The 26,570-nt window shown below is 39.9% G+C and overlaps 1 protein-coding gene across 6 annotated transcripts in view; it reads left to right on the top strand.

Annotated features, from left to right (window-relative positions):
* EYA3 (EYA transcriptional coactivator and phosphatase 3) overlaps positions 1 to 26,570 on the top strand; it is a 60,956-nt gene that overhangs the window by 22,294 nt on the left and 12,092 nt on the right. For 2 of the 6 annotated variants that reach the window (XM_027443724.3, XM_072027472.1), the window contains exons 3-10: positions 3,227 to 3,270; positions 6,220 to 6,302; positions 8,207 to 8,273; positions 9,057 to 9,199; positions 15,057 to 15,194; positions 19,796 to 19,878; positions 21,382 to 21,565; positions 25,502 to 25,641. In XM_027443724.3, the coding sequence (XP_027299525.1) occupies positions 3,227 to 3,270; positions 6,220 to 6,302; positions 8,207 to 8,273; positions 9,057 to 9,199; positions 15,057 to 15,194; positions 19,796 to 19,878; positions 21,382 to 21,565; positions 25,502 to 25,641 (882 nt within the window). Of the gene's footprint in view, positions 1 to 3,226; positions 3,271 to 6,219; positions 6,303 to 8,206; positions 8,274 to 8,802; positions 8,908 to 9,056; positions 9,200 to 15,056; positions 15,195 to 19,795; positions 19,879 to 21,381; positions 21,566 to 25,501; positions 25,642 to 26,570 lie in introns of those variants that run through there. The other 4 variants (XM_027443726.3, XM_027443729.3, XM_027443728.3 and 1 more) reach the window with 4 other exon arrangements.

Genomic DNA, 26,570 nt, shown 5'->3' with positions numbered 1-26,570 from the left:
ATCAGACCATTTAAAGTTTTTTTTCTAGATTAAAAACTTTGAACTCCATATATTTGTTGGATTTAAAACTGAATTAAATGTGTATAGAGAAGAAGGAATATCTGTTAATTACATCCTTATACAATCAAAATTGTCTTCATAGAACTTTATTCCTTAGGGCATAAGAGACTGAATGCAGCTTGGTTTTGGTACACGAGAGCATTATCTATAAACAGATTCTTATGTAATTGTCTGCTGAAAATTTTCTTAATAATTTAATTTATATACCTTATGCCAGTCTGAGACGGAATTTGAGACTATATTGATCACAACTGTTGAATGAGATGAAATTTTGAATATAGTGGCATATTCTTACAGGAGGAAGGAAAAAGTATTGTTTTGTTAGTGAAATCATTCTTTAAACAAGTTAATTTTACTAATAAAAAAGCCAACTTAATATCCTTTCTGCCTAGTAGCCCAGAATTTATATTGTACAAACTTGTTTTCTTTAACAAATGATTTTGCTTTTCTTAATGATGGCAAGAGGATTAGTATGTTTATTCTAAAAATAATGTTTATTGCAAACTGTTGATAACTGAATCCAGAAAGGAGCCTATATAGAAGTCACCAGACTTTGAGTTTAATGTATTTTACTTCCCCCTTCCTACCCCTCAAAAGAAGCAAAGAAAAAGAAAAGCCAAAATCAAGTCATTTACTTATGTTGGTATGGACCTGTGGTGAAAAAAATGAAAAATGGTCCAAATGTACACAGTATGTAGTTGGTAATCAAATGTTAGACTTACCCCACATACTGCTGCCATGGATGTTAGACTTACCCCACATACTGCTGCCATGGATGTTAAACAGGCAAGATCTTCGTGTCTGTTTTTCAAATATTTCTTCCTTTTTCAGGGCTGAACTAAAATGGAATATTTTGTGTGTGCAACTCAGTGCTAAAAAAAACAGACGTGCAAAGTAAGAGAGAAAAGGGAAATTTGGGGAAAAATGGTCAAAAGTGACCCACCCACCTTTCTGATGACAAAAAATAATAGTGCTATTAAGTAATAAGTGCTAAAAGTGCTAAAAGAAGTAATATTTCTATTGTAATCTTTAATGAATGCATTATGAATGCATGCAGTTATTTTATAATGCTTTAATTTAATCCCAAATGCCAGAAAATTATAAAAATCTTTTAAAAAGGGATTGTGAACTTGTGTTACTCATTGCAGACATCCATTGAGTTGCTCAAGGTTTGGGATGACTTCTCATATTGGACAGCAATTGCAAAACAGAGTCAGTGACATGGAGAGCACATAGGGATGGCAGTTAAAATTCTGCAGCCTTGACAAGTGTACACATTCCTGACTCTGCTCACAATGGCATTGCCGTGGACTTAAATTGCTTTGGCGGTGTTTGCTTCAAGAAGTCATCATCTTGTTTGTTGGTTAGTTGTAAGTGGGGAGGGGTTCGTGTTTCCATTCTGGCTTAAAAATTAGTCTGAGTATCAGTCTGGGAATTGGATTCTATTGTACAGCAACTGTTATTTTGACAGCATGAGGAAAATTTTGTTTCCACTTCAGTTCTGACTCTAAAAGTACAACTGTGCCTTACAGCTGTTAGATCTGTGGCAGAACCAGAGTCTTCCAGCACCAAGAGTAATTTGGGCAGCAGTATTTTTATTTTTTTTTTTTAATCAACATAACCTCCAAACTGACAGTGGAATAGGAAGATTGAGGTGGGAGCAAAGATGCACCTTACTAGACATGTCATTCATTCTAGTGCAACAAAACAGCTCAGTGAAACTGAAGTTGATGAAGATGAAATTTGGATCACTGAGGTGGACCACATCTTTTTGATTTCCTTTTCCCTTTTTTCTTTTCCCTTTTTTGTTTTTAAAAGCAGTGAACTGCCTTCTCCTGCATGAAAAGTTTTCAAAATGCGATTCTTCACTTGAGAGGGGACACACAAAAAAAATTAGAGGTTTGTCAGGAAATGTCAGGGAAGTATGTGTGTTGAGGTTCTGGCAGAACTTTCAGCAGGCTTTTTTAAGGTTTATACAGGAGAGGATAAATAGGGACCCCATGTAAGGCTCGAGGTTGGAGTTTGGTCTTGCAGGGCTCAGTTGGGAGGATAGTGCATCGTGACAGAGCTCTCCTGTTGTGCCCTGACATCATCCTTAAGTTGTTGTTTCTAGGTGCTGTTCCTGCATTAAATATTTTACAACATGTGTCAGGAGAATGAAAAAATGTTTTCCAAGTCCGTGAAAGGCTATGTTTAAAACCGTTCCCTCACACTTAAATTTGTAGTGTAAATTGCAAGGATTAGTGATGGGCAGGAAATAGTTTTTGCATCCCACCAAGTTTCAAGATTTGCAGAAGAGAGATGCTAAAAATTGCTGCATCCTAAGTGCCCTGCAGGAACTGGGATGAACGGAGTGCAGCTTCGGTACAGAAACAGGATAGTTGGCATCTAAAGGTGTTCCAGGGGTTTGGAAGGCTGCAAAACTTTCTGTTAGAGGGAGGAGACAGGGGAAGTAAAGCCAGAGTATCACAGGAACACCTTGCTCAAAGAGCTACAGGTTAAAAAAACTAACCCTTTCATCCCACCCAGAATTTCAAAATAGTATTTGTAGCCTGCATGCAAGAAACCAAACTTGTGCTCAAGGCAGTACTTCCAGGTGTATAATACGCTCTGTGGGAACTGGATTCAACTATATTGTTTTTATTCAGAAATGAAAATCAGAGCTCCTGTTATTACTGATATGGACAGGAAAAATATTTAAGTTCCTATCTTTGTACATTACTTAAAGAAAGAGCAAGGAACAGCAGCCTTTGGCAGCTGTACCAAATTATGCAGAATAAGATTTAAAACAAAACAAACAAACAACAAAAACAACAACAACAACAACAACTAATTATGGCTCTTTTATCTAATTTCTATACAATAGTCCTTATCAGATTAAGTAGCTGTATATATCCTCTCCTGTTATTTATTTAAGGAACATGGCAATTTGCTAATACATTCAGTTGCAGAACTTCTTTTCTAATTTAGAAAAAGATTGTTTTGAGATGAAGAATCCATGGTTACACTGGTTAGCTCTGGAGTTCAATGCAAGGCTTTCTGTATTTAGATACTAATGCGAACACTATAGTAACCAGTTGTGATCTGCTAATGGAAGTCTGTGTATGTGGATTCTGTCAAGGACAGCTCTTTTTAGTTGTGTCTCCGAACATTTCTGTCTTTGCAGGTGAAAAAAGCCAAGATGCAGGAATCTAGAGAACAAAGCTTGAGGTACGCAATTTTGAATTTGATTTTAGCATGGAACAATTATTAGTGCTTGTATATGATTATAAACTTCCAATTTAGAAGCTTGCATATTACTGTATTTGTCGCAGAGGGCAAATATAACTCAGTTTTGTATTGGCTATAATTTTGAGGTTAAGTTCCCAATTAAAAAAAAAATAATGCTGATTGGTGTTAAGCTTTTATAAAACTAACTACAGAGAGTTTTAATTGCATCATCAAGCATCGTGTTGTTCACAGAATCTGATGAGGCTGTTGTGCACTGCATGTAACATGCATTTCTTCTGACAGACTCAATAAATCTGAGCTACGTTTCTCAGCAAAACCATGTGGATGACTGTTTTAAGAAATTAAAAGCTCTTAATCTGATAGCGTCTTTTGTTTAAAGCTGTTCTATTGCACTATTTTTGCATAGTAGAAGTTTTCTCGTGTTCAGGAGTTAATCACAATTATTATATGTACAGAGAATGGCTATACTTGGTTTTATTCTGTTCCTGTGAGTAACAGCAACAACTGAAGAAAGATTTCTTTGTGGATCCTTTGACATTCCAATGTGAGTGAGGAGAGTGCGTGCCATGCATCTAGGAGTGGGTGTAGTATATGGAAGCCCGGAATTATATTAGTAGCTATATACTTATTAAAAAAAGAATATTGAAGGAAAAAGTTTGACAGGAAACAGTGAGTAAACAGTGTGTGAAATTCATTGTGTGCCTAAAAGTTAGAAACTTGAGCTAATTGCTGCAAGCTCCATTTCCAGCCAGTGTCAGGTGAGATGAGCCTAGCCCAGGAGTGCCTCTGCTCTCTATCGATGGCACCACAGCCAGGTCTGAACGCTGGTGTGAAGGGTGTGGGTTCTCCTTTACCCATCACACCGCTTTCCTACAGACACTAGTGGCCCCAGGATTCAGCCCTATTGAGTGTAAACATCCTTGTATAGTATTTAAAAATAGAAAGGGGGATGGGGGGCATTTGTAACCTAATCGTAGTTCTGCTTAAATACTGTTGTTCTATTTTGATAAATCTATGTTTGATTGTAAGCATAACCTATGAAATACTTTAAAATAATTAGACCTCTTTCTCTACAACAGCGTGATTTTCAGCTATGTCAGTACTTTGAATTTATTTGTTTTAACTCAATTCTGCAAGTGGGGAAGGGAAGGACTGTAACTAGTGGGAATAGTCTGTCCTGGCATCCAGCTGCATAAGAGAGTTTAACCCTTTGAATATACCATGCTCTGTTTATAAGGCTGGTCTGTGGGAACCTCTCTGTGGTATAAGGCAGTTGTAGTACAAGTGACAATTTCTCTGTGAGCTGGGGAGAACTGAAAAATTGTTTCTGATGAAAGCGCTTGTGATGAATGTGTCCCACAAGCACAGGTATGTGAGTAGTGGAGTAGCAATGAGAAAGAGAGGAAACATGGGCAATTATGGTATAACCAGAAATTTTATTTTATCTGCTATTACATTTTCCGTAGGAAGTGATCTCAAGAAGTAGCTCTATAGCTCTCAATCTGTTTACAAACTACATGCAATTTAGCAGCCACTGACTTGACTATCTGTGCCACAGAATCACAGGATTGTTTTCCCCAAGAATAATAGTAGACACATGCCCCAAGTCTTCACAAAAGTGTTATTTTCTTGCAAAACTCAAAATATGTTATCGAAGTGAGTTCAGCTACTAATGTTAAAAAAATAAAAATCAAGGATTCTCATTTATAAAGTTTTTTTTTTTGGGAAAAAGCCAGATAATGCATTTTGATCAAGCTTCATTCCTTCTCTCCAGCTGAAGGAAAGAATTCTTACATGTGTGAGAAATCAAACACTCACTACTCAGCTCTTTCCATACCCTCATGCTCTACCAGGAGAGCTGTACTCCCTGCCTGGCACTGCCTCCCAGCCTTAGGGGGTTATCTCAAACCCATCAGTCACAAGGAGCAGGGCAGCAAGGGGCTGTCACAGCCAGGAGGTGGCAGTCCTGGGGTGGATGGAGCTCCATGGGCATTGCTGGTTAATTGCTTTCTCCTCAGCTTCTTCCTCCCCTGTGCCTACAGGACCTAAGCCGATGCTGCAGGGAGTGGTGTGTTGTGGCTCTATTGTCTCAGACTCTCACTTGCAAGGGAGGTTGCCTTGTGGCTGGGTTTGGCCCTGAAGGCCAGTGTTTAAGCGTCCTTGAGATGGGTGTCAGTTTTATACTTTAGAAATGTTTGCCCAATTACTAGATTATATTGAATTTTTAATGCGATATTTTAGTTACACGTAAGTGTTGGTGTTGTATGTAGAGTATGAAGAACATTTAATTTCTTAATGAAATTACTTTTTTACTTTTTTCATTTTATTGTTAATTTTATTATTTTTAGTTCTGCAACACAGCTTTTCACAAAGTTTTGAGACATCTGTTTTATTCAGATGTTTTCAGACTGCAGTTTTACAAGGTGAGGGAGACAACATAATAGGCTATTGCTCCTGAGAGGAGGAGTTCCTGCTTGTAGTTCACCCCCTGCACCAAGTTTTAGTCTATTGTCCAAGCAAAAACAACTCCATGATTTTTTGTGCTGGTTTAGCAAATTAAACTCTCATGGAAGAGCCTGGTAGGTGCCTGAACTGCAGGGTTTAGGTGGCCAGGAGGAAAGTTCATACTTAGCACTGCGGGCAGCAGCACCAAGTTGCTAGGTCTGGTGAGCTGTCAGTGAAGATATAGCCCCGTATCCAGAGATCAGTTGGTGAGTTAACATGCTGAAGGTGATGACAGTTTAATGTCTAATCAGAGTTGCAGATCTGTCTCTTAGGATGTATGTGTGCAATATCAAAGAGTGCAGAGCTAGTTTCTGTTAAGAATCAGTTTCTCTCAGTTTGGAAGGCTGAAACCCAGGGTTAAGATGCCCAAGGATGTTAATGCAAAGGTTCGTAATGCTAATGATTAGCCTTTATTTGTCCTAGCAGTCATGTGAGCAACACAGAAGTCAGCGATCAGAAACCTGAATCTTCAAACCTTGGTTCAAACCTTTCCATGTCAAGTGAGAGTAAGTATCTCAGAGTTTTTCTGCTCTTGGTGTCTTTCCTCATTTCTTTCAGTGGTCTTACTATTTTGCTTCATCAAGTACTAGCTTTGTCTCCTCCTAGTAATCTTTTGCCTATCCTCACTATCAGTTGTAAGGTGAAGGTTTCCTGTGGTGCTAACAAAGCACTAATGCCTCTCTTTGTGTGGCCGATAGTATGCAGATACCATTTGCTATCTACCTCTGTATTACTGTCCCCAAACTTGCTGCTGGTTACTGCTATGTCTTACCTGCCTCGTGTATTGTTTTTCTTCAGAGAAGGGTTGTGTTGATCAATAATAATGCCCATTATAAAAGATATTAGTTTTGTAAGTCATTATCTCTACACAGCTGGTTTTTTTTTGTTTGTTTGTTTTTTTCCCTAATAATACACTATACACTTAGTCTTAGACTCTGAACTTTATCTAATGTCTGCAGAAATTCCTTAAAGTAAGTGGAGGGGAAACTGAGGCAGAAAATTAAAAAGATTGCATAGTAAGTGAGAGGTGGAATCTATCCTCCCCTTTAGAAAAAGAGGGCTGGGGCTGTTATGGAAGTAAATTTCTGTGCAGAATAATTCTGACTGCCTGTAGTTACTTAAAACTGTAAATCAGTTCAACTTAGTTGAAAATATGTAATGTATAACTTCCCATTGCTAACTGATTGCATGTTTGCTGTTTTAATCAATGTGCTGTTGCAGTTCTGGGAGTTATCAGAAGTTTTAGCCTGCAAAATCTGCTGTCTATCTGGATAAGGCATTTAGAAATTCTAGAAGTTGTATGGATCCATAAGCAGCACAGCTGTGTTTGCTAAGAATTTGGGTATGGTGCTTTTAGAACTGAACTGATAAACCCATGCACTCTACAGACTTACAGCCAAAAATTATGTTTAGCTTGGAGGTGACTGCACCATAGTCCTCTATGGAGGTGTTGTGCAAGAGAGGGGCTGTATGGTGCTAGAAACTGTGCAAGGGGTCCTGCACATCCTCACTTCCCTAGTTTGATGGACAACTGAGTATTTATCGGGTGTGCTCATCTGAATTCAATATTTTTAATGGCACCCTTTTCCACCCCAGTGTTATCATTGAGAACTGTCTCATAAGAGGTATTCTAGAACTGTAGACAATGTTAAAAACCAGAAGCGTTCCATTACATGCAGTTGTCAAATTTCTTTTGAGGTCATCCGTTTTCGGACTCTGAGCTTTGTGCACTGTGCTCAGCCCATGGTCTGTGGGATTGAGTTTGTTAAGCTGGCAACAGCTCTTCCAAAGAAAGAAAGGTTGTTGGAGCCATGCTGTGGGTACAGGCAGTACGCAGGGAAGCATGTTCTCTGCTCTTACTTCTTTGGTAGGAGTCATACTGAGTTCATGTGAGAAAATGAGCCTGCGAACTCCTGTGTAAGCAGAAAATGAGCTGTACTATGCCAGGCCTGGGCACTGCCCAGGCTTGGGGAGGGAGAAGAGAGACGCTTAGCAAAACCGACACCTGCTCAGGTGTCTGATCCAGGGTACAGAAATGAAACATTAACCTTGGTGCACATGAAGGCCATTTGGTATGTGCAAGCATGGGGGCTGGGGCTGAAGTTGAGGTTTTGTAATGATAATTGCAAAAGCTGACGGCACCAGGTGGTAAAGAGGAAGCACGCTTACAAAGGGAGAAGTGGTACTGACAAGCATTTACCTGCTGTGAATCAGCAAGAACATTTTTGTTATGTTTTAATGCTCCATTTTTTTTTCAGAATTCACTTTAAAACAGATATCCAAGGAACTAAAAAACTTTTGTTAAATACTGTGTGTTGGTTAAAATGGACTGTATATGGTGATACTTAATTGACATTAATTGTTGGGTTTTGAAATCTCCTGTGTAATTATATAAACTATTTTTTTCCAGTTATGACATGCACAGATTATATCCCAAGGTCATCAAATGATTATACCTCACAAATGTATTCTACAAAGTAAGTTGAACAATTGTTATAAAATGTTGTAACTCCTTTCTGAAGTAATATTTTGCATCTTTATGCGTTTCTGTTATGCTTTACTTGCGCTTTCATATCTGCTAGGCAACAGACTGCTGTGGACACTGAAGCTAGTAGAAGTCACCCTTTGGCTTCAGTGGCCACTGTCTTACCTTCACAAGGATGAAGGAGCATCTTCAAGTAATTAGCAACACAATAGTCTTGTTGAATACTGCCTGTAGTATTTGAGGAATAGGCAGACATAAATGAATATAAGGGAAGTATGAGATTTTGCTGGTTGTTTACCACATTTGGGGATGTTAATAGTTTTTCCCCATAGCACAGAATAGTAGGTCTAAATCCCCCATGCTTACTTTTGTATAGTCTCTTTGTTCCATTAGTTCTGATACGTAGTGCTATACAATATTAGCTTTAGAAATCGATGCTGGGAGGCATGATGATTGAAACTAACTGCTTATGCCTATTGGAAAAGGGAGTTCTTTCTTCCCCTCTCCCCTTGCCTTCCCAGTCCTGAAGAAAGAAGTAGTGTTCTGTTGCTGTGAAGGAGAGAGCTTCCTCTGGTTTCACCGGAAGAAACAAGCAAACCAAGAGCCTGTCAGATTAGGAAACGCGAGTGGGTGTTACACTGAGAGTGTGTGTCAGTGTGAATTGTTTCTTCTTTCTGAAGCAATTTAATAAGGTGTTTTCTGGCTCGGAGGTTGAAAGCTGCATAAGGTAAATAGTGTGTTTTTTTTGTTTTTTGTTTTCCTTCTTTTTAATAAGGCCATATGCACATATTCTTTCTGTACCTGTATCGGAAACAATGAGCCCTTACCCTGGTCAGACTCAGTACCAAGCACTACAGCAATCTCAGCCCTACACGATCTACCCCCAGACCACCCAAACCTACGGACTACCTCCTTTCGGTAAGAAGTAAATTTTCAAAAACTTTTAGTGCCTGTAGTTGCTGTTTTGTGTCTCATTAAAAAGCAAATGTTAAGTTTAACCAGATGTATTAGAGAGAAAAGCATATAGAAGAGCACATGCCTGGCTTAAATTGTGGATTTAAGTGAAAGATGAGAAAGAGTTTTTGTGGCAATAGCTCTGATTTAGTGGGAGATACCTCTAGATGGGACTTAATATTATAAAATCCTGTTTTCCCAAAGTTGTTTTCCTGGCCAGTAATTTGAAAGTCTATCCATGAAGCTTGCCAGATGTTTCATAGTTTGGGGTCATCATTTTTTCCAGTCATAGCTGCATTTGTGCAGTTTCCTGGTCAGTGAAAACATGCAAAGCCTCGTACTAGATCATCTCTGCTTGAAGATATTTTTCCTTTCCTTTTTGCTGGCCAGGAATAAGACTTGTTTTGTTATCTCATGTTTCACCAAATGCAGATTTCATGCTAAAATGTCTCTTGAGTTTTCTCAAAAAATAAGTTTGCTTAAGTTGCTCTGATACTTGAGCCCTCCCTCTATCAGCCATTGCAATTTTTGCAAATGATTGGAGGATAAGTGTCCTGTTGTAACTGAGCATCTAAAGCGTGATGGCGAGGTTTTGAGCTATTCACCACGTGCTTCCCTTATAGAGCATGGAGAGAAAGACACACCTCCTGGGGTCTTGGTCTGTTTTAGAATATAATTGCTGTTTTTCTCTGTGAAGTATAAAGGGTGTTGGGGATGAGTAGTGCAGACAGAAACATCTACATCTGAGAGATGTGAGTTAGTGAAAGGAGCTATCTGGTCTTTTCTCATGCTCTATATGTTGAAGTGACAGATGATGGAGAAAAAAATGGTTAAGAAATTATGAAATTATGTGACTGATTATTACAAATTAACATTTAAACTTCTCTTTTCATTTTTGATCTTGCTCTGCTTGGTTTCATGTATGAAAATGTGTGATGTTGCCAGCTCTCAAAAATGTGTGGTGGCGGAGGCTGTTTTGCCCCTCAGTGCCTAGCTCTAATGAGAGGGGAGAGCATCACCCTTCCACACAGGTAACACAGAAGAAAACATGTTGTCAGTGAGCTGTGCAGCTGTGAGATAGCAATGAAACGTTTGTTTTGGGGGGTTGTGGTCATATTGCATAGCTATAGCTATTTTAACAGAGCCTCTTGCCAATTTATTTTCAGTGCTAAAATCTTAGGAATTCTGGGTGTAAAACAGTGGTTTTTATAGCTGAACTAATTTTATAAAAACAAAGCAACATGTATGGCTTGCTAGCCACTGACAGAGCCAGTACTTTTATATATATATTACAAAACAACAGATATGTCATGGTATTTTTAAAAGATGGTGTGGAAAAGCAGATGCAACTGTGCTCATTCTTATTAGATATGCTACATTACCATGTAATTTGGCACAAATTGTTATCTTTATGAAAATGGTCAACATGTAAAACTTATATATGCACTTCTTCCCCTCCAGCCCCTTTTCTTCTCGCTCTCCCCCCATATAGCTGGAATTATTGGAAAGGAGTTTTTGTTTGTCATTGAGGTATCCTTAGGAATATAATGATAATTCTGTAGTAGCTGGCTCATTAGGGTTTAATCAGTGTTTCCCAAATCACATTAGCACTGTATTAATGCTGAGATATGTTGTTGTAACTGCTTGAAAGACATGAAGTAGGAGCTTTGAGGGTGTGAGATCTGTTTTAAAGAGAGACTTGAGGCTCTTCGGGAGAAGAGGGGCATTTGGGTGACTGTTGATGTTTGCTGCTTCTGCACTTCTAGCGCAGTCCCTTCAGTAAGGTTCAAATATGTCCGTTGTGATTTCTGACCTCTCCAGTCATTCCTTCAGGAAAGCTTGTCCCTGGAAAGATGAATGAGCATGGAGAGTTTTGATGCTGATGTCACAGAATTGTAGAGTGGTTTGGGTTGGGAGGGACCTTTGAAGATCATCTAGTCTGTCTTCCATCATGTCCAGACCCAAGTCTTCAGTTGCCACTGTAGTTTGTCTGCTGTCTTTCTAAACACCGTACTCGTCTTTTTTTTTTGTGAATTAGTGTTGGGTGTTCTCAAACAGTCAGCTACTGACAGACAGTGCCTGACTCTGTGGTATGGTCATTGGAATGTACTCTTCTTCCCAGGGTGCCTACCCTTTGCTTTCAGGATCTTCTGGTGCATCTGAACAGTGGCTGGTGGTGTCATTTCCTTCACTTGTTTGTTTATTGGCAGTTTGTTGTGGACAGTGCACTGAGGCTGCTTCTCTATTTTTCTGTGCTGTGTTTCCTTTTTTATATATATATATATTTTTTGGTTTGGTTTGGTTTTGTAGGCCAAGATGTTTTAAAAAGGTATTTTAGACCTGTCTATGAAATTTTTATGGTGGGGTGATAGATTTTTTTTTTTTTGTGGTGTTTTGTTGGTGGCAGTGGTGGTTTTTTACCTTTTTTTTTTTTAATTCAAAGTCTGTGGAATTTGCCAGTAATTAGTTAATTAACTGTTAATTTCTGCTGTTGCATTCAAAGTATCTTCTGAAGATCTAGGCAAGAGATCAGCATTTTCTATTAACTTCATAGCAACTTTTGTCCATTAAATATTTTTTGAAATGTGATCAATTACTGAAATGCATTGGTAAAGTTTTCATGGACTACTATTAAATACCCAATTTTTTTATTCTGAATTATATTATAATATAATAATAATAATAGGGAAATAATATTATACAAAATATTATAAAATATAATAATAATAATAGGGAAATATTAAAATCATACATTTCCAGTATGATTTCCATTACTAGAGTAGTACGTATGTGATCATACTGAGAAGATGGACAGGTCAGGTGGAGTGTTGAGGATTAAATATGCATGATGCAAAGGAAAGTCTAGAAATTGTCTGCTCATAGTATCTCCATTGAGCAGGTGAGAACTTGGCCAGGAAGGCCAAGTGTTTTACCAGCACATCAAAGGGCCTTCTCCAAAGGTTTGTGTGTCTTATTACTGTGCATTTGCTTCTATGTCAAAAAGAAGGCATCATGGATTTCTTAACTGGAGCAAGGCTTTATGCATGAAGTTGAAGCAGCTGACAAAAATAAACACAGTCCTGAGATCACTCAGTTCAGGGTGCTGCCTTTGGAGAACAGATGGCCTTCTGTGTGTGTGTGTGTGTGTATATACACATATATATATTACTGTGTGTGTGTGTGTATATACACGTGTATATATATATGTGTATATACACACACACACACACGTATGTATGTGTACATATATATGCCTGTTTGTCACTTGTCCTTGTGCTGGAATAATTTTTTTTGTGATTAGTGCTCTGTTGTTTAGTGCTCTGCTGACTGTTGCACACAAAACATGTTTGTGGTCTGGAGAGATTTATTTAACAAAAAACAACAGATTAAAATGAGAGTAATGACATACAACCTGTATGTGCATGGCTTTAAGATTGTGTTAGAAATATTGTGGATGTGATGGTTTACATTAACTCCAGAAAAACATACATGTGGTAGACTATACTGTGTGGGGTCTTTCTGTGTACGTACATGTGTCCTATGACATTCTTCTGCCTCAGCTGCAGTGCTGCCATCAGATGTGCAGGAGTCTTACATCCATCTCGTCCTGCTCTCTTGGTCATCTTGGAGGCTGCACTAGTTTCTAAATGCAGGATGACAGGGAAGGATGTGCATTGCCAGTGCAAGAGCGTGCCTTTCTGAACAGAATGTAGAGCGTCACGTAGAAAGGCACGTTGAGTGATGACAAAGAGACGGTCGTGGAAAGCTGGGTATGAAAGATGTCTTCACACACACCCTGAGTTAGCTCCTGCACTTGCATCCAACCAACCCTGTGAAAACCTCTGACATGTCTGTTTGATCTGGCTTTAAACCCAGTGTATGATGAGTATCCTACAGCATTCAGAGGTGGTTTGTGTTTCACCATCACAGCGGTTAGGTACCTTGGTGTATTCTGTGAATGTCTGATATCAATGCCCTTTGCTACTTGTCCACTTATCTCGCACTGTGATGAGCTTTGGTTACTGTCCTCTCTAAAAATTACTTACTTAATTGAAGACTGTAGCATTCCCTTTCCAGACTAAACAAAAACAATGCCTTCTACTCTCCTTAAAGGATTTGTTTCCCATACGTTTTGTCATGGAATTTCTGCAATACGTTTGCAATCGTCCTTAAATCAGTTTTTCGCTTTTGTTTGCTGATTATCAAGGTTCTCAAGGTTTGAAACCATAACAAAAACAAGAACCAAACCCTGAGTGGCTATACAGATAGACAGATGGGTGAGTTAATTTGACTCATAGGTGACTGACTGATTTATCTACATACCCAATCTCAAAGAACCACTGCAGAATTTGATTCTGACCAAAGCTGCAATGAGGAGTGAGATCTTGGAGATACTCCTCATCTGGCTCTAGGATCTCCTGTGACCTTCTGCATAAGAGACTCTGAGCTTGTAGCTCATGGCTCATCCTGCTGGAGCAGCTGAAAGGCTGCAATTATTTTTTGTAGCCATGATGCTGGTGCTTTCCTCCCTGAATTGTAAGGGGTTTAAGACAGAGGTTGATCTTTCTGCTGGCCCTGAGCTTTGTGCCTAGCTCCAGATGCCCTTTGTCCCTCTGCTTTGCACGCTCCTGCTTGTTTTAAAGTACATCTTCTGAGCTAATTCCTGCTTTTTTACTGCAGGCCAAGGAGAAATGCATTTAACTGGCTGTAGGTTAACCCCAGGCAGGTTAGACTTTTGCCATGGGGACTGCAGCAGCTTTAACTACTAGATGTATTTCATACTCTGGGTTGATAATTTTGAGTCATTAATCCCATAAAAATGTGACCTTAGCATCCTTTTATCCCATCAGTCTGGTACTGAAAGAATGAACGCACTTTTCTTCTATACAAACTTAAAAACACAGTCCCTTATTCCAAGGGAAAATTTTTCTACTTCCTTGAAACAAATCTTGGTCCAGGAGGGTGGAAAAGTTGGAGCGTCTTGAGTATTTGACAATCATCTTTCAGACCCCAGCTGGATTCCTGGGGCTTACAATTGCAAGAAACAGAAATGATGAAATTTGAATTCAGAAACAAAAAACAAACAAGCAAAACAACAACAACAACAAAAAGCGCCTGACAAGTCCTGAAGAGCCAGGCCCCAGATGAGTTACTGCAGTCAGATGCTGTTGTCACCAGTACAGCAGACTAGGCCGTAACACAGTGCCTGAGCTAAAACCACACTTCCTGTGTGTGCCTCGTACATACAAATTAAAAATCACATTGCTGTATGTGTGCTTTGGCCATTATTGTTACAAATACTTTCTAGAATGGCAGAAAAGTTAGAGGAAACTTTCAGATCCCCCCCCCTTTTTTTTTCTTTTACTGACTTTTAGCTTGTTTTTAAGTATTTGACCCAAAACCCAGTGAAGCAGTAGAAGTGTTGACCTTGACATCAACTGATACCAACCCCAGCCTTGCTATGTAATAGCTGAGGTCATTTACAATGCTGTGAAACTCAGCCCAAAACATCACAGGTATTAGCAGTTCATTTATACCTACGTGGCAGTGAGTCTTACTGTTACACTAATGGGTTTTTAATTGAAAGCTTTGGAAATTGGTCTTGTTGGTGGTTTTAATTTTCTCTTTCAGCGAGTTTTGTCAGCACTTCTAACCCATGTGCTGCCTGACAATCAGGGCTTCCTAATGCAGAAATTAAACATTTTCCATGTGTGATTTGTTCCTTGCTTTTGTGACAAGCAAAAAATCTTAATCTGAGGTAGCAGCATGCTGTTTGGTCCCAGCATATTTGTTTATAACTGGTCCAATTTATCTGATTCAGGTGCACTGTGGCCAGGTATGAAACCTGAAAGTGGTTTAATTCAGACTCCATCTACAAGTCAGCACAGTGTTCTTACCTGCACTACAGGGTTAACCACAAGCCAGCCCAGCCCAGCACATTATTCTTATTCCATTGAAGGTAACTTGGCATGGTTTTTATCTGCATCTCTCTCCACCTAATTGAGTATAGATACCACAAATAGAGAGGCTTGCACGTTTGTTCTTGGTTTGTGCATGCTTCTTTATGCTTTGTCTCTTTTCTATTTGAGCGTGTGTATGTATTTGGCTTTGTATTTGCTACGTACCTCTGTATGCACCAGGCTGGCTTGTTGGTGCCATGCTGATGGACTTAACAGGGTGAAGAGCAAATGGGATGGGGAAAGGAGACTAAATGTTGTGTTCTTGCATGCCTTTACTGGGAATGTTCATGCAGCTTGTTGTTGTTGGTCTTCAGCTTGAAGTCAGTAAATGTACTGACTCAGGATGGATTTTTTTTTATTTCCTTCTGGCAGTAGAAGGCTCCTATATTATATGTATATGCTCCCCCTCTCCCTCCACACACGCACAGCAGGATATTGTCTTGTTTGTGTGAGGCCTCCAGCTTGGAAAGTGGATTTGTGATTACAGAACTAGTCTACAGGTATTCCCACCGCCAAAGTGTCCCATCTAAGAAAGCTGTGTGCTGACTTTCACCAGCTTCCATAGCAATCAGCTTATGGCAAATATGTGCAAATAGTTATCCTTTTTTTAGACTGAATTTTTGTCATTTACATTTGGGTGATGAATTATGAAAATTTGTCTCTATAGGTTGTAGGAAGCATTTCAGGAATACTTCATCTATTTCATGTGTGATATTTTCATGGAATAACTGCGGGACTTCAGGAATCTTTAGTCCATCCTCCTGCTCAAAGAATGGTTGGCACTGAATTCAGACCAGGCTGCTCAGGGCTTTATCCATTTGGGTTTCACAAACTTCCAAGGATCGGGGTTTCACCACCTCCAGTGACAGAATGTCATCATGATTTTTTTTATTTTTATTTTTTTGTCAAGTCAGAACATCCTCTCCTTCATGATTTGACGATTTGTCTCTTTCTCTGTCTGTGCACCTGCAAAAAGAACCTGGCGCTGTCTTCTTGATTACTTCCTTGTAGATATTGCAGGCTGATGTTAGGTGCCCCAAAGCCATCTCTTCTCCAGCCTGAGGAAGCCCACTGCCCCCAGCATCCCCTCGCAGGGCACATGCTCCAGCTTCTGACCATTTGGGTAGTTCTATGACAGACCTGTTCAAGTTTAGCAGCATTTTTCATGTGCTTGAGGACCAAAACTGAATGCCATATCCAGATGTGTTCTAACGAGTGCCAAGTAAAGGAGAATAATTAGATAATAGATTTCTTTAGCATGTCTTTCAGTGATAGGAAAGACATTTTATGTCATGGTACGTGCTCAGCCTTGCTTCATTGTGACGGTAAATGGCACAGTGTAGTGTTTATTCTCAATTTACTTCTCATATTCGTAGTTTGTGATAAGAAGTATACCACTGGAAATCTACCATTCTTTAAATATAACTCTTCTCCAGGTACTTCAACTGGCAGAATAAATGGTAATGTTTTATAGCACTAGCCCTAACTGCAAAGGGGAATTTGTCAGAAATAGTTCTGCATAATATGACCTCAAGCAGTTTTGTCAGCTGGTGTGCTACAGCAAGCAGGTAAATCCCTGGGAATAAATGAGGTAAAAGAGATCACTTGTCAGTCCTCACTTCGCAGGAAGATTTTAAAATACTTGACCTGTACATCTGTAAGAATGTGGCCTAGGAGTCTCATGTTGTGAGAAGAGTTTCCCTTCGGACTGCACTTTGAAAGTGTGAAAAAATAAGTCTCTGTTTGGACTGGTGGTGCAGGGGAGGTAGTGGAGAACAGGAGCTGGAAGGATGGACAAAGACCATTGATCTCTTGAAGATCTATCTTTTTATATATATATATTTTTTTCAAACAAAACAGAGTGCTAAACAGTTGTATGGTGCTGCTGGCCCAACGGACATGTTTACAGTGCATGATCAATACAATTTAGTCTGAAGACTAATGGTGGACTGAACTAATACGATATTTAATCCCTTGTAATAGGTCAGATGACGCTTAGTTACTGAGAATTTTGTTTTTTGTACTCATGCAAGCTGTAGCTGTGATGGCAAGTAGCAGAGGCTCTGTGAAGTGCTGACAGTGACATGGGAGGGATGGCTGCTTCTTGCCTCACCTCTTTCTTCCATGTGAGCAATGCAGCCAAGTGAAATGTAAAATGCATTAATTACCATTTCCCTTCCCAGCACATGAAGCAGCTTGAAAGAGGATCTTTGAAAACAACTGAAGCAAGACAGAATGGGATGAATGAGGCAGGGGAGTTAGGGATGAAAGGTCTGAAGACGAGCTCTGAAAGTGGGGGAGAAAACGAGAAATCAGAAGAGAAAAAGAGACATGGCAGCTTCAAGGCAAAGACTGCTGTTTACAGGTCCATTAAAACTGAGATCATGAAATGATCATGAAAAGTCCCTTCTGGCACATCCATGCAAAACATTTTTGTGTGTTTTTGGCCCATTTAGAGGCAAAGGTGCTGACCCCCTGTGCAGAAAGAATTGCTTGATCTATGTAGTAGAAGCCATTTATAAAGATCTGATGTGTTACATTTTACAGATACAGGATAATTAAAAAAGTAATCTTGGAATGAGACTGGAGTTAAGGTAAACAGCGAAGTTGGGGATTGGGTGGTCTGTGTTTTTAACCAGAGTCCCAGCTCTTGGAAGTTTTTTGCTATGTTTATTTTTAAACTTCTGTGATCTGTCTCAGTGGAGAAGCAGCCTCTTCAGTGCACTACAGAGGTGAATCTCTTTCTGTTTGCTCTCCATGATAATTTTGAGCGACATGGTAGAACAACTTTAGTAGTTCATTTCTTCCAGCTTCCCAGCAGCTTCATTCTGTGTTAGCAAGGAGCTTTTCAGCTTTTCTGGAGATCCATGCTTTGCAGTGCCCTACCAGGTGGCATTTTCTTACTATTGACAGCAGCTTTGATTGTTTCTGTAATACGTATAGTTAAAAGGATTTTTATTTGGAAACTATCCCTGGCTCTTCAGCAATTGCATTTGAGGAGTATCTGACAAGTCCCTGACGCTCACAGCTCCTGCTTCTAGTAGCTGCATAGCTACAACATGCACTTGAATATCTTCATTGCCATTATTACTGTTTAGTGCAGCCTTTTTTCCTTTTTCTAAATGTTCACCCCCAAAACTTCCTTCCACCTGTTTTTGAACGCTGCTGCTCCTATCTGTGAGGGGATTCCGACGGGCTAATCACTTGCCTTTATTTTTGCTTCTGTAGAGAGGCCACTTCACATTTCCCACCTCTTGTAAATACTGTGTATCTCTGCACTTCTTTTAAGATGTATTTCTTTTGTTTTTCACCTTTTTTGAGGCATATTTTGGATCGATTCCTCTTTCCAGGAGCTGTTTACCAGGTAGTACCTGTGCTTGCTGTAACACAATGTATATTGATTAAGAGTTCGTGGTGGTCTGTTCCCCTTTGCGGCTTCTCTGGGGTAGAAATACTGAAGTCTTCAGGATGTTGAGTTCTTCAGTCTTGGGGTGAATTCTGCATGGATGTGATTTGCAGAAAGGCTTTTCTCAGAGTGATGGTAAACTAGGTGATATTGTGGATTTCTGCAAGTCTTTTCATAAGTTTCTTAATAATTTTTGGTTTTATTTGTGTGTAAAGAAATTAGATTTAGCAAAAGAAAATATTTCTTGGTGGCACTTGGTTTAGTACATGCTGGTTTTGTTCGTGCTTATTTCTGTATTTGTTTTCAGTAATCCTTGAGGTTCCTGAAACTCTGTGGAGTAAGGTTTAATGTTATGGCCTTGCCACTGTAAAATCATCAAATCTGCTAAATGATATATAGCAGATGCCATGAGTTGTTCCCGGAAGATCTAGTTGCCTCTTAAGTACTTTAGAAGAACTGAATGCAGTCATGTGAAGAGTATTAAACATCTTAAAATTCTTACTAACAACTAGATGTCTCTAACAATTTGTCCTACATGTTGACAAATTATTTCAGAAACTCTCATCCAAAAACTAGTTGTAATCTTACAGGTATATATATATATGGGGAGATGTATTCGTTTCTCCACTAGGAAGCACCCTTACTATATTTTGAAATATTTTTACTCTTTCCTTATTTTTTTTTTTGATCTAATTAAACTAAACATACTAATTCCAATGTAAACAGATAAGCATTTTGTTATTGAACTGATTTAAACACACTTCATGTCTGTTGTTTATTCTGATTCATTTTTAATTGCTTATAATTAAATATGAATGTGATTTCTGTCTTCTCAAAACTTTTAGTAAAGGTATGTAGCCATTCTGATTAAACTCCAGTTGCTTAGCGGGCACAGAGGGGGAAAAATCTTTTTAAAAGCTCTAGGTAAAATTTCTGAAACACTTGAAAATGATGTTTTTAAAGATCACTGTGTGTCAGTTCTCCTCCCCTGTAAGCCCGGTGGAAATTTAACTGGTTTCAAGATACCCCCCAACACTTTTTTGGCCATTACAAGCAGAGTTCTGCTGGAAGCACAAATGCTTGCACCTAAGCCAGTAAGAACTTACTAACTTATTTTACATCTTAGGTTGGTCTTGTCTCTCGTACTTCTCTTGAAACATATATATTTATATGAAGTAATTCTTAATTTTACAGCATCAACTACCAATGCCAATCCCGTGTCTACATCTTCAACTGTTGTCAATATTTCTACATCAGCCGTAGCCAGCATCTCACAGGTAAAATTTCCTCTTTGCTATATTTATGTGCAGCATCTCATTCACCTTTGTTTAACAAATTATTCAAAACTAACAGAAGAAAGCAAAATATTTGCACAACTTTAAGTAGAGCACAATGGTTACTGAAATTATAGGGTTCGTTATGTTACTCTAAGTCAGCAAAATTGCTCTTGCTGTGTCTCTGACAATGTTGCTCTTCCCTTTGACCTTCACAGCAAACTTATTTGAGCTGTCCATAGCTCTGCCCTTATCCGCTAATCGTGTGGTGAATCTTAAACAGAGCACTGAGATTTCTTCATGAGAGACACTGGAAAAGAAACAATAGAACTAGTATTAGAACCAAACTACAGGGAGGATTATAGTTGGACATCTTTTGAATACCTTTGATCTCCCTCAGCAAGAAAAGGAATGTATGTTGTACACAATCAAAAAAGTTGAGTGAGATATGTGTTCTGATAGTTAGAATAAAACAAAATCAAAAGGCCTGAGGCTAACACAGAGCCCTTCCAGTATGTCTTACTGTGGGGTCATAACTGCTTTCTTCCTGCAGGCAGCAGTTAACTGACAGTCTGAATATTCAGATATTACAAAGGAACCCTTCAACATCACAGTTTTGCAGAAGGAGAATACAGGAGCTGTGGGAAATCCAAGGGTTAAAGCAAATTCCTTGTATATTTACACTGCTGCTTTTTAAGGTTCTTTCGTTAGCATAAACTTGCTTAGAATTTTAAGGAGAAAATCTTGACTGGATAGTAATGCAGACTGAATTGCCTGATGCATGTTCACAAATCCAAGAAACTCCCTGAGTGAACTGGGAGTGTGCAGTGTGCCAGAAGAATGTGACGTGGCACTTAGAAGGTGGCTATTTTCTCTACTATCAGTAGCAGAAATGAAAATCCTCAAGTATAGCTTGAGTTCAGGAGCCCTCTGATTTCAGTGATCAACTCTGAAATGAGTAAATTGTCTTCAGAAATAGATATCTTTAATCACAGTGTGCAATTTAATTGCTTTCTGAAGACAGGTCATGAGTAAAGGCACTTTATCCTTTAGCTCTTGTGGCTGGGTTTTTATTCTGAGCCAATGCCAGGGCTGTTCTCTATTGCTGTCAGTACGTCTGGTATCAAAGTAAAATGCAAGACAAAGACACAAATTCCAGAAGATAGTGGACTGATGCCTTGGCATCAACTGGATGCTCCCCTATTACTGTCACATCATTCATATAAATTCATTTTTGAAGAAACCAGAGGCAGAGGAAAGGCCCTGTGGTTTCTGGCCTTCTGTGGGCAGAACTTCCCTGCAGTGGAGGCCATTGGGAAGTCATCTCTCTCAATCCTTTCTTGGGGATTTCCTACGTGTGTGGAAGGTAATAGCATAAAGTCAAAGTCAGACTATGCTCTTGCTGACGTTTTTCTTTGACAGGCATATTCTAGTATAAAAGTCACCATGATATAGAATGTTTTCTGAAAGGAGTGTCCTATCATAACTAATCCTTTCCTCTAATAGGAATATCCTACATACACAATCCTTGGCCAAAGTCAGTACCAGACGTGTTACCCAAGTTCTGGCTTTGGGGCCATAACACCAGCAGACAGCAGCGCGGAGAGTACTGCATTAGCAACAACTACGTATCCGACTGAAAAAACAAATGCCATGGTGCCTACACGGACGGTGCAGAGACATTCCTCTGGTAATGGTTGCATCTTTAACAGGGTGGCTAATACCTTTGATAAACAACACAGTGTGCAGACATGGAGAAAACTTTATTTCAAAATGTGTAATTGAAGCACATTTGTGTGCTGTGCAATCCTGGACAGGATTCTTGTTTCCATCGTCACACTCTGTCTCACTGATGTGCAGACTATGTGGTGGGCCAGCCAGACTTATGTATTGGAAATCTTATACTACTGTGGTTTGGGAGACACACAGCATATACTCTGAATGCTATAGAGAGAGGGAATTCCAGGGGTGACTGGAAGGGGAGTTGACAACAGCTTTCTGGGGTATGTTGCCTCTTGTCATGTGTCAGGGCTGGGTGTCCATGTGGGCTCCAGGGCATCTATGTGATATCCAGCCTTGATAGCTCCTAGCTCTTTCCTTCCTGCAGCCAGGTATTCATATTACACAGCTGCCAAACCCAGGTAAGGAGTCCCTTTGGAACTTCTCATGCATTTTTAAGAGCTGTAGTTTGGCCACAACCTCTCAATGAGTTGGTCTCTGATGTGCCCTGGAGCGCATCCTTTACTTTCCTCTCTTCTGTCTGCTTCATCATGTAAACCATTGAAAGCTGCTGTGCTTTGTATGTGAACAGCTCTGCATAGCATTAAGTTACGTGACACTTGTCAGGGCAGATTTTAGCTATTATTAGAAGAAATGTAGAAAGGGACTTAACTGACTTCTAGAGAAGTCACATCTTTGGCTGACCTTCTCCACTAATGCTATATAATGTACCAGCTTGTAGAGGTATTGATTAACTAAAGTTTTTCTCAACAAAATTACAGTTTTCTAAATTTAACAACAATAAAATCAAAGACTTAGTGCTTCCTCCAGCATCTTACACAAGGTGTTACGAGATTCTGCTTCTGTTGTAGAGCACTTACCAAATGAAATCTGATGTCTGTTGTAGATTCACTTTATTTTTGTTAGTGTGCTGTGTCTGGCTGGGATGAAGCTAACTTTCTTCATAGCGGCCCTTATGGTGCTGTGTTTTGGATTTGTGGCCAAAGTAGTATTGACAGCACACTTTTGGCTGGAAGGGGACACAGCAGGGACAACCGATCCAAAGTGGCCAAATACATATACCGTATATATGTGGTATATACATGTATACCATATAACAATATGCTCTGCAATAAAAACTGACACAGAGGAAGAAGGCGGCAGGGCATTTTGGCTTCCAAGGCAGCTGTTGCTCAGAGACTGGCTGGGTATCAGCCCGTTGTGGGAGGTGGTGGGCCTTTGCAGCACCTGGTTTTGATTTTTTTTTCCTCCTCTCTTGTTACAAGACAAAGACTTGTTTTTGTCTCAACCCACAATTTTTTTCACTTTTGTTCTACCTGTTTTCTCCCCTGGCCCACTAGAGGGAAGAATGAACAAGCAGCTGGGTGGGTACCTATCTGATAACCAGTGTCAGTGCACCACTGCTGTTTAAACCCTCTCCACAGCCTTTGGTGCTTGCTGGAAGTTTTAAGTTCTGGTTTAGGTGTTTTAAAGAAGAGCGACTACGATTAGGTCTTCATAATGGTATTTTTTTTTCCTTTCTGCTTGTTATTTTCCATAGATCTTTTTATCCTGTGAATGATTGTGTCACAGGCTCTTAGAAACAGAACTTGCTATGTCTTAGCTCACCTACTCCCCGCATGCCTTGGGCATGAGTACACAGAGTGCACTGAGTGCACTGTAGGTCCTTGGTTCTTTAGATGCCCAAGGGAATGGAACACTGAACCAATAGTTGGATTCTTTTGCTTTAAATATTGCCTTTTTCTAAGCTTATCTCAGGACCTTTATTTTCTTAATTCCTTGTAACTTCTACAGTGTTTTCTGGGGTCTCAGTCCATCTAGTGCTTTGTTGAGTGGCTGCCCTGTGAACATGGCCTCTGAGCTATTTTTGAGGCTTGTCTCTGATAGCTGGATTTCACCAGAGCATTCTCTCCTGGAGGCATATATCCCCAATAACTTGACCTGCATTCCAGATATCTACTATTGTTTTGGCGAAACCCATCTACTAGGCAAATGCCAGATTTTGAGTGTATTCAGTCCTCCTTGCACAGAGAAGGAGAACTCTGCATGCAACATTTTGTTTTGGGAAAGCTGCTTCTGAACTGCTGTTCAGTTCAGAACAAGTTGCCTAGTTTAACCCATAGTAATAATTAACACTTTGACCTCACTACACCTGTATTCCTTGTTTTTACATGTCAATAATTGGTGTCTTTCTAAATGCTTTTTGTTTGTTTGTTTGTTTTTTCCCCTCAAAGAGAGAATACAGATATCACTACTGGATGACTTTGCTGATAATGCTGTGAGCTCTGGCTGAGCAGAATTCCTGGCCAGTCCACAGGGTCCTACTGACTGGGCTTTCCCTTCCTGGGAAGTAGAACTTGGAAACAGTTACTTCTCCCCATGTTCCAGAGAGAGCTATCATATGCTCCTGTAGCTCCAAAAGGGCTCGAGTCCTTTTTTAAGACAGGAGGTGTTGTCCATACCTTTCTTGTCAACCCATCTTTACCTTGTGGGATACCACAGCAAGGTGATGACAAAAAGCATGCTGTGATGTTGTAAATCAAGAAGCATGGTGCTTCAAGTGCTTTGCCTTTTTCAGGAAGCAGTTGTCCTCTAGTTGGAGCAAACAGCAGGAAATCTACACGCCTGAATCTGTTTTTACATGATTATGAAAGCTCCAAGCAATTGACGTGTTACTTCAAGCCACCAGTCAGAGAATGGCCCAGTTGTTAACGTTCTCAGTGACATTTTCTTAGTTCAGGAGTACTCTCGAGTTCACCATTCTACGTGAATTTTCATAGGAATTGGACAATGTTCATTAGTTGCTTCATGCTCAAGACCCAGGCCAAATTCAAAAGCTTTCAAGTTGTCTTGGCTCCAGAGTCAAAAACTGGTCCGGGCCATCCATCTGGTAACCCTGAATTGAGGACATGGACGACCCTATTCCTTTCTGCATTCCTGATAAACTTCTGGTTCTATTTCTGAAAAAGTCAGGCAGACACCTAGGATGTTAAATCTTCTATGTGAAGTGTTAATAGAGGTTTCAGAGGGTGTCTCCCATTGTCATAGTACTCTGCACATTAAAACATTTATTTACTTGGTGGTGGTGTTTTACCCTTTCCTGGTGAGAGGAGTTCTTACTGGTTGGAGAATTGGCCCTATAACGTATCCCTTTTCAGTCATGGCCATGCTGCTTGGCCAAGCCTTTTTCTCCAGGGCCAACTACATCCCTGTTTTTTTTCTGTTTTGTTTTGTTTTGGGGGAATGGTTGGGCAATGTAGCTGTAGTCTGTCTTGTGTACAGTCATCATGCTGTGTATTTGTGTACGATGAACATACTCCAGATAACTCCATACACTGGCTATTGCTTAACTGTTACTCTAAAGATATTTTGCAGTGGAACAGGAGGGAGTAGTGTATGCTCAAAACAGCATGTCTCATATAGGGTTGCTCAGCACAGAAAATTCATTTCACTAGCCCAGGAAATCTAGGATGGACAGGCATTACTCAATACTTTCCTTTGTACTTTCATTCCAGATTAAGAGTTTCTGACACAAACTCTCAAGAAGCATTAAAAGAAACAAATGAAGAATAAAGCAGTGCTAGGATAGAGAGACTTTTGAGGGATTTACAGGCCTTAGGTTGAAATGTGCTGTCTTTTACTGCAGCAGAATGCAGTAAGTAGGTCAGTCCTGACAGGTACTGAATTCAGGAGACAAAGCTATTTTGAAATGATGGGACAATGAAATCATATTTTATGTTTTAACAATGGTTCGACTACTATTGCTTCAATAACATAAGGTGTCTTACCTGTTGCAGGGGAAGCTTGTGGTCAAATGCTGTGAGTTTTGTGTTGGTGTCTGTTTTGAGAAATGAGGGGATGAGAGCTCTGTGATTTCTTTCTGCAGGAGATGCATCCACAAGTCCATCATTGTCAAGAGCAACAGCAAGTAAAGAGTTAGATGAGCAGGCAAGAAAAAACATCCCTGGGAAGAACAGAGGGAAGAGGAAAGCAGACGCCTCCTCCTCACAGGACAGTGAACTGGAGGTAAGTACTAATGTTTTCTACAGGTAGCACTACAGAATGGTGTGGTGGTAAAAGTTCTCTCTTTCCTTCCTCCTGTGTACATGGAAATTCCTGTGATCCTTGTTATCTGAGAACTGGCCCAAATTAGTTCTTCAGTGGCCCTTGACATGCATGACTTAAACACAGTTTGGAATTGTAGTAGTGTCAGTGGAGCAGACATCTGGATGTCTCCAGCACAGTTTCCTGCTCAGAGCAGGGCTCTCCCCACCAGTAGAAGGGGATGACCATAACTTTGCTGAGTTGAGTCTTAAGAACCTCCAAGGTTGGAGATCCTGCATCTATATATTGATGTCGTGGGACTACCACACCCACCTTGGGAAGCAGGTTTTCCTTCTCTATCCAGAATCTCCCAAGCTGGAATTTGCCTGTTCTTTTTTCCATTGCAGTTTTCCATTTGTCACTACTGAGAATTTGTCTCCATTATCTTTGCAGTTATTCTTCAAGTAGTTGTGGGCTGCTATTAGATCACTCTTAGTGTCCTCTTTGTCAAGATAAGCCATTACAGCTCTGTCAGCCTCAGCAGCCCTTTGCTGACTGCTCTCCAGTTTCCTCACATACCTCCTGAACAGGGGATACAATACTGGACCCAGTATTCTGGGGTGACCTTTCCAGTGCCAAACAGAGTGGAACACCTTCCCTCCATCAGCTCTTCACCATATTCTCCAGCATGCAGTTAATCTTATCTACAGGGAGAGTGCACTGCTGGCTCATACTGCACCTGGTGTCCAATGTACCGTCCAGCTCTTTCCAGCCTGGACCTATTTAAGGGGTTATTCTACCCCCACATGCAGAATCTGCAGTTACTGAACTTCTTGTAGTTCCTGCTGGCCCAGTTCTCAAGTCTGTCAAAGTCCTTCTGTACTAAAATTCTATTAGTCACAACAGCCAAT

The sequence above is a fragment of the Anas platyrhynchos genome, chromosome 24 (genome assembly GCF_047663525.1).
Source record: "Anas platyrhynchos isolate ZD024472 breed Pekin duck chromosome 24, IASCAAS_PekinDuck_T2T, whole genome shotgun sequence".
Lineage (NCBI taxonomy): Eukaryota > Metazoa > Chordata > Aves > Anseriformes > Anatidae > Anas > Anas platyrhynchos.
Note: the sequence above shows the minus strand (reverse complement) of the source record. Positions and strands in the feature narration are given on the sequence as shown.